Source organism: Limulus polyphemus, unplaced genomic scaffold, assembly GCF_000517525.1.
Source record: "Limulus polyphemus unplaced genomic scaffold, Limulus_polyphemus-2.1.2 Scaffold1909, whole genome shotgun sequence".
Classification (NCBI taxonomy): Eukaryota; Metazoa; Arthropoda; class Merostomata; order Xiphosura; family Limulidae; genus Limulus; species Limulus polyphemus.
The window spans coordinates 69,981-81,255 of record NW_013667519.1 but is presented as its reverse complement, the minus strand read 5'-3'; the positions used below and the strand labels follow the sequence as shown (position 1 = coordinate 81,255).

The 11,275-nt window shown below is 30.7% G+C and overlaps 1 protein-coding gene across 1 annotated transcript in view; it reads right to left on the bottom strand.

The window, feature by feature from the left end:
* The window catches only part of LOC106465323 (ubiquinone biosynthesis monooxygenase COQ6, mitochondrial-like), a 62,255-nt gene that overhangs the window by 37,018 nt on the left and 13,962 nt on the right, over positions 1-11,275 (bottom strand). The window contains exon 5 of the mRNA XM_013925533.2: positions 10,174-10,422. Coding sequence (XP_013780987.1) covers positions 10,174-10,422 — 249 coding nt within the window. The remainder of the gene's footprint in view (positions 1-10,173; positions 10,423-11,275) is intronic.

Sequence of the window (11,275 nt, the reverse complement as noted above, 5' to 3'; positions counted from 1 at the left end):
GAACACAATACTCCAAATGCGGCTTAACCAGTGACCTATACAATGAAATTATAACCTCTTTAGACTTATATTCAATATTTCTGTAGATACAACCTAAAATCTTATTTGCTCTACCACTAGCAACAGCACACTGCTTGGATGGCTTAAGAGACTGATCAACTATTACACCAAGATCCCTTTCTTTCATGACACTGTTAAGGTTATTTCCATCCAAATTATATTTATAATATAAATTATAATAACCCATATGTATTATCTTGTATTTATTGTAATTAAAACACATCTGCCATATATTTGCCCAACTGATTAAATGATCTAAATCCTTTTGTAAATCAACAGCATCCTCTTCACAGTTAGCAATACCCAAAACCCTAATATCATCTGCAAAATTAAGTAATTTATTGAACATTCCTTCATTTATGTCACTGCTATAAATAAAAAAAAGGCAAAGGTCCAAAGACTGAGCCCTGAGGTACCCCACTTATAACAACCCCCCTGCTTTTTTTCGATTCAGCCACTCTTCTAACAATTTGCTAACATATCCCCAACACATATAGAGATTTTTTTTACATGCCTTTTATGTGTCACCTTGTCAAATGCTTTCTGAAAATTCAGATACACCAAATTTACACATCTACCTAAGCAGTAAATTTTTCAATGAATGTCAAATGATTTGTAAGGCAACATTTTCCCTTAGTGAAATCATGTTCACTATCCAATAAAATTCTACAGCCTTCTGGCCATAGTTCTAAGCTGTATAATTCACATTCACGGTCTTTCTTACCAGTGATCGCTTCCCATCAGCTCCTATCTTGAATGGAAAAAAGCAACAGTATGTGAAATTATGTGGATAACACTAAAAAAAAAATTAATTGAACGATGAGCATTTTGGCTAAATGTCTTTTATTTAATGCTGAAGATCACAGAGTAAAAATAGTGAACACATTTTGACTGCTAGTGTTGATTTTACTGATAAATAATGTATAAATATCAGTTGCAACTGTTTATATTCGTGTAAAATAAAAAAATATGAACTATGATAAATTAACTCCAGTAAACTGTTATATTAGCATTTAGTGTATGTAACTAGAAATGTGTTTTACATCATAGCTATAGTACTGAAATTGGTAATTAAACTTAAAGGTATAGGTATTGATTAATAGAGGGTTTGGTGTTATGTGTATCTACAGTTTAATATTATTTAATCTACAGTTTGATTTAGTGAGTGTAACATAACTTTAGCTTAAATCTAAGCTTATTCGGTTATTTGTAAGTTGTAAAACAGGTTAAATAAACCGTATTATTGCAAAAATAATCTAAGGACTAGTTATTAGTCATTTCACATTTTAAAGATAAACAATTACTTAAGTGAGAAGATAAGGTAATGTATTATACTTAACTCTACCATTAGACTTAATACTATTGTCATTAGGTTACCTGTATTTAGCATTGATTACTTATTCCCAGGCTACAATGGTTAAGAATAGTGTAAGTGTTCAGCACTCACAGTTTGTTAGGTGTGACAGTTGCAAAGACTAGGTTTTTATTTGGAAACTTGGAGCTGTAAAGTTTGTAGGTTGGAGGAAAAGTTGGAAGCTGTTCTAAATAGGGTAGAGGCTATGGATAAAGAGAAAGGTTTAATGCAAAAAATCGCAGCAGGATTTAAAGAGGAAATTAAGCTTTTGCATGCAAAGGATACAGAGGCTGATAATGATTCTCATGAAATTAGAAACTAATAACAGGGCTAGTTGTAATAGATTTAATTATAAAGAGTAAACTCTAATAAAGAATAATTTTAGCCTTTAGGTTGTGAAGAGGATGAAAGAATAACCAAAGGGACAGATAAGAATGGGTATGATAAACATAAGGAGGTTATTTTTATAAGAGATTCTTTAGTATGGCACATAGATAAGATAGTCTATGAGGTAAATATGGAGGATATGCTATCTGGGGTCAAGGATGGAGGATATAACTGACAGAGCATGTGATATAGTGAAAGGTGCTAGTAGAGATAGTCTTTGGAATGCACACAGGGACTAATATGATGTAGGGAAGGGTAGATCAGAGGAGTTAACAAGTACAAGGCAATGATAAAGGTATTCAAAGAAATAATAACTTAATTCTGTCAGGAATGAAATTATAAGTAGGTCACAAGGACTGTATATCAAGCTTAAGTTAATAAGTATGGAAAAGCAGGTTGGCTGGTTGGATTTGTGGAATCAGTTCAATGGGAAAGGGAGCTTTCTGGAATGGATGGTTTACATTTAGGTAGGGTAGGGGCAGGTTTGCTAACTATAAAACCAACTTTAAACTAGAATTACAGTGGAGAGTGCCAGAATAATGAAGAAAAAATAAGAAATAGAGAGGGTATAGTGTGGGAACAAGATACAGGGTTGTGCAAACGTTTTAGTCTGAGTGAAACTACTGGTATTTTTATAATAATCTGATTCATAATCATTTGAGGAGAACAATGTAGATAGGGAGAGTAATTATGAGCCTAGTGATTCTGAGATTGATGATGAAAGAGGCCTGAAATTTACAGACCAAGAAAACGTCCAAGCTGATTCATCTGTAACTGACACTACAAATCCAGACACCAACAGTGACACTGTAATACCACCATCAGATGATGGATGGCAGACTGTCAGGTTACATATGTTAGTCCAACTAATATTTATTTCTCTATACAGCATCAAATGGTTGCAGGTTTGCTGCTGGAGGCCATTCCAGTTGACATTTTTAAACTGTTTGTGACAGAGGATGTTATGAACATGATGGTCACTGAAACAAATAGGTTTGCTGCACAGTTCTTGAAATTGAACTGTGTAAAGACTAAAAGCAGAATGCATTGGTGATAGTCTGTAACTGATGCATCTGAAATGAGAAATTACTTGGCATTCTTTTCATCATGGGCATCATGAAAAAAAACCATTGGTAAAAGATTACTGGTCAACTGGTCCAGTGCTGGCTACTCCATTTGTCAATACCTTTATATTATGTGATTGTTTCAAACTGTTGCTAAAGTTTTGTCACTTTAGCAATAATGAATGTGGCTTAGCACATGCACTAAAATTGCTGCAGTGGCAAATGTGTTAAATTTTTTTTTTTCAGTTCTTACTAATGAAGATATAAGCAATATTCCTCAATTTGGACAGTTGCTAGATGAAAACAAGTGATCAAAATGATCACATTAATTCTGAGCTTGTTAAGAAAAAATCTTTTGCAACAGTCTCCTACAATTTGCAGGAATAACTGGGGAATATTACATGTGGAACAATACATATCGTAACTTTGGGATTTCTTAACATATCCTCACAAAAACTGGTATGATTTTGTTAAGGATTATAAGTATCTTGTACACAAAGAATGACCTTATTCTAATTAATTCTTTCTACTAAAAATATCTAATGAAAAACTTTGGACATGAAGATGGATAAAATAAAATATATGGACTAGCTAACTCATGAATGAATATTTGCTGTAAAATTCTTATCAATGTTATAAGTGTAGCTACCAGTTAGGCTGCTAATTGTGATTTCATTCCTTTAAGTCGCACACTCTATCCTTTTTTGTCCCCACCTTTTTTTCACATCCAAGGTATTTTTGATTATATATCATGATTTTTTGTCAATACACACCAACAAACCATGGCAAGTAAAAAAGTGATACTCAACAGTAACCATTAGCTTTAGAATCACAACCCTATTATTCAGAAAGACCTATACTTTAAAGAACCAACCAGATTCTTTCAAATATATGGTAACAGTTTTTCCTCTCTAAAACAGAGTTAATAGCTTCTTTTATAGTAACACCATGGAATTTAAATTAATAGTTTCTTGTCATCACCCCATGCGATCAGTACAGTTGTATCGAGCATTCTTATTTATGTTAATTGCTTAAATAATATCACGTCATGCTAAAATCTATTTAATTAGGATAATTTCATAAAATTTAACAAATCTGTGCTTGAAAGTTGGCACTGTATAATAATAATCCACCCATATGACTCTTTTGAAAACTTGAGTTACAAAATGATAATCCAGTTTGCTTGACTTCACCAATACTTATGTATCTGCACGTCCTTTTACCTTGTACTTTTGCTGTTCTAAATCAGCTGTCTTTAATCCGAACAACAAAAAACTAAAAACGATCCACTTTTACTCTTAGGTGAAATTGTAGTACAAATGTTACACTGATAGCTCGTGACTTTTTGCCTAGGTGTGCACAAAAGTTTTTGCAAATTTGAGCACTTTTTGTTGTATAACTTTGCACATGCAGCTTATGAGACTCCTAATTATAGACTGAAAAGATCTATCAGTGTACCAATTTTGAAAAAAAAAAAAAAAGCCTTAAAAGTTAAGTGTGTTTTTCTATCAAATAAAGTTTCCATGCTTCTAGTGCAAAGTAAAATAAAACTCAATCAAAATTGAAGATGTTATATATCAGGTATTTCTTAATGGATTGCCTCGGAATTTGGTATGCAAAGAAAGAATCTTGTAGAGCACATCCACTGAAAATATGTGATAGATTGGAGACTACCACAGTCCGAGATACAAAAAAGTGGAAAATCGCTAAACTATCACTCCTGTTAATTGCACACAGTGTGTCCTATAGCAGGTTGTTTTGGCTACACAACACACTACCATGTGTCTTGATGTTATCTATTTATTGTACTTATTTGCAGTTAGACTCTGAATAGCTCAAATGCAAGGTGATTTTCATTTTAAATTTAAAAAACTTCTCTTCATCTTACAATTTGAGTTTTATTTGCATAACCTCTTTAATGAGTATGAAAATTATTTTAAGGTAAATGTTTATATATTATTTTTCATTTTCTCTACCGTATCACTAAGTGTAGTGTAGATATTATCATCAACATACAGTGTAACGAAAGGTTTAAAATTATGAAACAGAAAAACGTACATACATTTTAATTTTTCGCAGAATATCTTAAAATATCTTTTGGTGATATTTCAGATCTTTTCCTTTCCACATATACTTAATTTTCTATGTTTTATTTTTCCTTCTTGACCTTTACCATTTATTGTTCATCACAACACAAGTCAATGACACCCTCAGGGCAAATTACAGTATCTTTGGGAGAGATGCACAAGCCATTGGCAAAATTATCTTACACTCAAGGAAAATTGTAAGCCTTGAGAACTGGGGCAATGTTTGAGATAATTTGTAAAAATATTTAAACCTTTCAATTATACATTTTAAAACATAAATAATACATAATTAACTAAGATATAAAAGTAACACATAAATGCAATATAACTGTCTCTCTAACTATAACAACTGTAAATGTTATGGACAAATCAGCCAAGAATACTATCCCCAGTTACATCCATATGAGGATGACAACTGAGTGCCAATTTCAAAATAACTATTGTTGGATTATATTGTAAAATGAGCTCTTTCTAATGACTGTATATATGTGTGTCAAGTAACTACATGTGACTTGTAAAGCTCAAGGAATAGTATAGAAGGTGGGCATGGCACATGTCAGGGGATGGAAAAATTTATCTCTAGTTTCAATAGAACTCAGATGAAGAACTTTGAAACATACATGTCAATAGGGCAAGTAAACACATTATTGTCTAAATATACATCTACAAGACTGGGGTTATTTGATTCAAGATAGATAGTGCAAAAGTTCAGATTTTTCATAGCTTGTGGGTCATTTGACAACATAACTGAAGTTTAAGTTATTTTTTTAAAGGTTTCTTTTGAAACAAAGAAATTAAAACTTAAATAACATACAATTTCGAATTATAACATGCATTATAATGTTCATTTCATTGACTTACATTGTTAGTTAAGTTGGTTAATTAAATTTTGAATGTAACTCAGTGACATGAGTAGAAAGGGATATAAAGGGATTCTTGCTAGAAAAGGTTAAAGCTCATGGTCCAGATAATATTCACCCAAGGGCTTTGAAAGAGGTTAATAATTTAATGTGTGAGTAACTTGCTATTATTTTTTCAAAGTCCTTAAATAGAAAGTAGGTGCCATAATATTGTAAGTTGGCTAATGTTACTCCTCTTTTCAAGGGAGGTGATAAAATGTATTCCAGTAACATTAGGCATATTAGTCTTACATCAGTAGTAGGAAAAGTATTTGAAATTCTGATAAAAGATGCTTTGCAAAGTCATTTAACTAAGCTTAAAATGATGTTGAATAGTCAGCATGGTTTCACTAGGAAAAATCTTGCTTTACTAATCTTTTAACATTTTTTAAAGAAGTCACTGCATATGTAGATAAGTGGTATAAACTGTCACATAAACGACTTGTAAAATGTTACCTCTGTAGGTGCATGGGACAAGTCTGATCATTGGATAGAAAACTGGCTAGATGGAAGAAAGCAAAGGGTTGTCATAAATTGAGTTCAGTCAAACTAGATTAATGTCATGTGTGGGGTATTTTTTATTAAAATCAATGATTTAGATGAAAGAATGGTCAATAGATTATTTACATTTGCTGATGACATTAAAAATTTGGGTGTAGATGACTGTGAGAATAATGCTACTGCATTTCAAAAGGCTTTGGATTTAGACAAATAAATGGCAGATAGCTTTTAATTACAATAAATGCAAGGTAATGCATGTAAGATATCACAAGATGAAGTATAATTTTTATGGGAATAACCTAAACAGTTTTATGGAAGAAAAAAGTCTTGGTGCTCTGATTGATAAATCTTTTTAAGCTGTTCAATCAATGTGTTGTTGCTAGCAACAGGGCAAATAGAAATTTAGGTTGTATCTACTGCTATATTGAATATAAGTCTTAAAAGGTTATAATGTCATTGTATAGGTCATTGGTTAGGCCACATTTGGAGTATTGTGTTCAGACTTGGGCCACTTACCTCAGAAAGGACATTGAATTGTTGAAGAAGGTTCAGAGGAGTGTTTTTAGGATGATATCTGAGATGGAAAAGTTATCATACGAGGATAGGTTAAACTCTCTGAACTTGTTTTCTCTTGAAAAAAGAAGAGTTAGAGGGGATCTGATTGAGGTGTTCAAGATTTTGTCCCTTGTTATCCTTTAATGTATACTTTTAAATGTTCAAAGCTTATATTATATTGTTTTGTTTATTCTATTCCCCACACCCATAGTTTATATTAAGAATGGAAATGAAGATAAAAACATTTCTTCAATTTTGAACCTAAATCAAGCTCATACTATCAAGAAATTAAATTGTCTATTTAGTACACTTTTGACTACAATAAAGGTAATGACAAACTATTTTAATCAACTATCACATTATTAAAACCCTCAGTTCCCCCACAACCTCGTATTCATGGGATGCACACATATATAATGTTTAGCTTTTGCCTGACTTTTATGTGAAAGATGTTGATGTTTCTAAATTCTTCTAAATATGGCTTACATAAATATTTTATACACGTGAAGATAAAGATGTCCCCCATGTTTCATAAAATTAGGTTTTTGTTAGGAAACACTATAGTAAATGTTTATAAAACTGTTTTTCCTTAAAAAACATATATGTAAACCCTAAAATTATTGAGCTATTATATCATTATATTATATTATTTCAGATTTGGAAATAGTGTTTTGACTTGTACAAAAATGGAGCTGAGAAGAAACAAAATATTGAATATCTGAACTTCAAAGTAATATTTTTAAACCTGGACTTCATCATGTCAAGTGGACATATCCTGCCTCAACTGCAGCACTTAATTAAAAAATAATAATTATAGAAAATAAACTTTATTGTTTTATTCTGTCCTTTGTAGTTGTACTCAGTGAAATAATTTTTACCATATGAATCACAGTGGGAGTCTATTATTTGATTCCTTTAGTGTTGTGTTACATTGGGTCAAGCTAGAGTAATTTTAGACATTTTATTTTACTGAAGTTTTGATAAGTTAAGCTGTGAAGTTTATAATTTTTACATCTTAGTTCCTTTTGTTTATTAGGGTATCCTAAAAAGAATTCATGCAGCTTTCAAATACACATTTTAGAAAACAAAAATATATATCACTCATTTGAAATAGAATGTCTAAAAACTACTATATTTCATCTAAATTTCTAAGTAATAAATAAGTTTAAAAAATTCCATTAGTTGTTTGGAGTATCAATATAATAATCACACTTTGGTCAAGTGAGTAACATAAGTGCCAAAATTAAAAAACTGGTAATTAGCTTCTTGTAGAAAAGCTCCTGCTCCTCCCATTAATTATAAACATGTACGTAAACAATATAGAGTTAATTTGCAATCAAAAGATAGAATGCGAGGGGATGGGCTTATCTAGTGGGTTATACAAATATACAAGTAAGTCAAGAAAGTAGGAGGTGCACATTTTATATTTTTGCTTGTGATTATGTATAAGTTGTGTTTCTAATTAACCCTTTTGCAATGGGTAGATCAAAGTGTGCATTACAGTTACATTCAAAATTTAATTAAACTATATTATTATCGATGTATATGAATAAACTTGGCATCAAAATTTAGTTAATAAATCAAATTTTAAAATTATATAAGTTAATTTCTAAATTTTAAGGAAATATCTGAAAAATCCTCAACCTACCCTAGTATGAGAATTGTGACATTTGCTCTCTAGGTCTTCCTTCTTCTCCAATTTATTTACCACCCCTCCAAGAAGTACAGAACTTAACATAAATTACTCAATATAATACTGTTATTACTCAGGCAAAGCATGATTTTTATAGCCTTCAATCTTATTTGCTTACAGAGCCATACACTAGAAAATCAGACCCACTTGCCATGCCAACCTGTCAATGACATTTTATACTATATTATCTATAACCAATAAAAAGCCAAAAGTTTTAATCTATCAAATGACATATTATATTATGTTGTTTTCTGTACAGAGAATTGTCTATTTCACTTCCAGTTCAAACTTCATTCCCACTGGAAACACATCAATGAGCATAGCTGAATTCTTAACGGCTCTTATTGAATAGTTAGAAAGCCAGAAAATTATGATACTAATAGGACATTGTCTGCTCTTTATATGTTTTAGGTGCATTATTTAATTAAGTAAAAACTATTTAGAGCAGTAGTACCATTAGTATAAAAAAGTAGGGTTAAGTTTTATCAAAAGTCAATGGCAAAAAACAACATGCAAGTACAATATTTATTGTTTTCATCTGTAATCTTTATTTATTAATATAAAACTAACTAAAATGTCAAAATTAGAAGCTTTTTAGTAAAATAAGTTTAGATTAGGTAAAATAAAGAAACAATTTTTTTTTCATGAGGTACACTTGCAAGCAGCTCGTGCCTTTTTGATAGGTTAACATGAGCTACATATTCACCATGTGATTTACAGCTTATATGGTGGGATTATTAATTAGACATGGTTCAAAGGACAATAAAACAATAAAATTTAACTAGGAACAAATGTATAGTGTTATATGGTTTAAGCTATTTAGAATAGACAAATGTAGTTTCAAGTTACAATTTGAAGTCATGATAGAAAGAAAAAGGGTAAGTCAGATTTACTTCATATTTTTTTATGGTGGTTAAGAGATCAGTCAAATTCACCAACCTTGTTAAACTTGTTAACCTAGAGTTAAAGAAAGTAACAAAATATAAAGTTCTACTGAAAAAAAGAACGTTTGAAATTTAATTAGGAGTTTTCAAGAGATTATTCAAATAAAATTTGACAATTTTCAGATAAAGAAAAGTATTTTTAATCTTAAAATGAAAATCACTTTGCACTTGGAGCAATCAATAGTTTAACTCCATATATTTAATGAGAAATTTTTAGTCAAAATTCTGATTTTTTGTCTACAAAAAGTCTTTTAGTGTTTAGTGAAAGCTTGCAAAATTTCATGAATATATATAAAAAAAATTATAAGAATTTATAGTATGGAAACTATAAAAGTCAATTTGGAGTCGCAAATTCAGCCAATTAGACCAAGCCCATAGCAAATGTGTTAATACTTCTTTCTAAAATTAAAATGCTAAATCTCAATTAATATAAAGATTTGAATTATAAACTATATTTCCACGCCAAGTTTACTGACACATTGATAATAAAGTGATTTGAATGAAGGTGGTCATGATACGTACACTTTGGCATGGCCATACAAAAAGAGTTAAATCTTTAGTTTAGTCACTGTAAGTTCACACTATTTCATCAGGTTAATACTAACACATTCATAACATGGTCATCTCACCAAAAGTTTTGTTTTTAGCTTCCGTCCATTTTCTAGCTTGATCTCTACCCACTCATTAATACCGCCTTGTTTAGGAAGGACATATTCTGTAACTTTTGCATGGTTTAACACAGTCACTCTATCCGATATTTTGGCCAGCTGTTCCATCACTCCACCTAAAATCACTTCATTCTCCACAATATATGCTACATCATGCAACATTCCAGTATGCTGGAAAGAGATTGTGGCATCGGAGCATGCTTCCCAAACCTGAAACAGCAAATAAATTATTTTAAACTCAAATTAGAGTTTGATTTAAGTAAAAATTATCTAGAAATGAATTCAACCAAATTTTCTGAAATTGAAAATGGAGGTAAAAAGATTATATTTCATGTAGTAATAAAAGTATTTTACTCAACAGCAAAAAAGTAAATTTTATTGCTTAAGAAATAAGCACAATACTTTGTTTAACAACATATTATATAAAGTTAGATCAAACTGGACAATAAGATTGAATTATATTAAGTTGTACTTATCAAATTATGTGTACAAAAATGTTTTTTAAAGGTTTTGGAGCTTTCTGTTACCTGGCTGTACCTTGAGATGAACATTAATTCAAGTAAAAATTAAAAATAATTAATATAAAAACAAATAATATACTTACCATAATCCTGATTTGTAAGTAACCGAAATAAAAGTGATAATAATTAAACTTTATTTTCTTAGTCTAAATCACAGTTGTTTTACATGAAATTTGATAATATTAGGTCGTCAAGAAATTAATGTCACTTTTTTAGATTAAAAAAATCAAACAACTTGTATGAAAAAACAAAACATTTATTAAATGAAATAATCTCCATTATTATCAATGATTCTTTTCCATCTTAAAATCAGGTTGTTAATGCCCTGATTAAAGAAATCACTTGGCTTTGAAGCAAAAAAAACATGATGTCCTCTTTAATAACTTCCACATTTGCATACGTTTTCTCATCAAGATGGTGTTGCAGTGAATGAAAAAGATGGTAACCTAATGGTGCCATATCTGGAGAATATGGTGGGTGGGGGAGAACTTCCCAACCCAACTCCATACTCTTGTGTTGCATCAAACGTGCCACATGTGGAT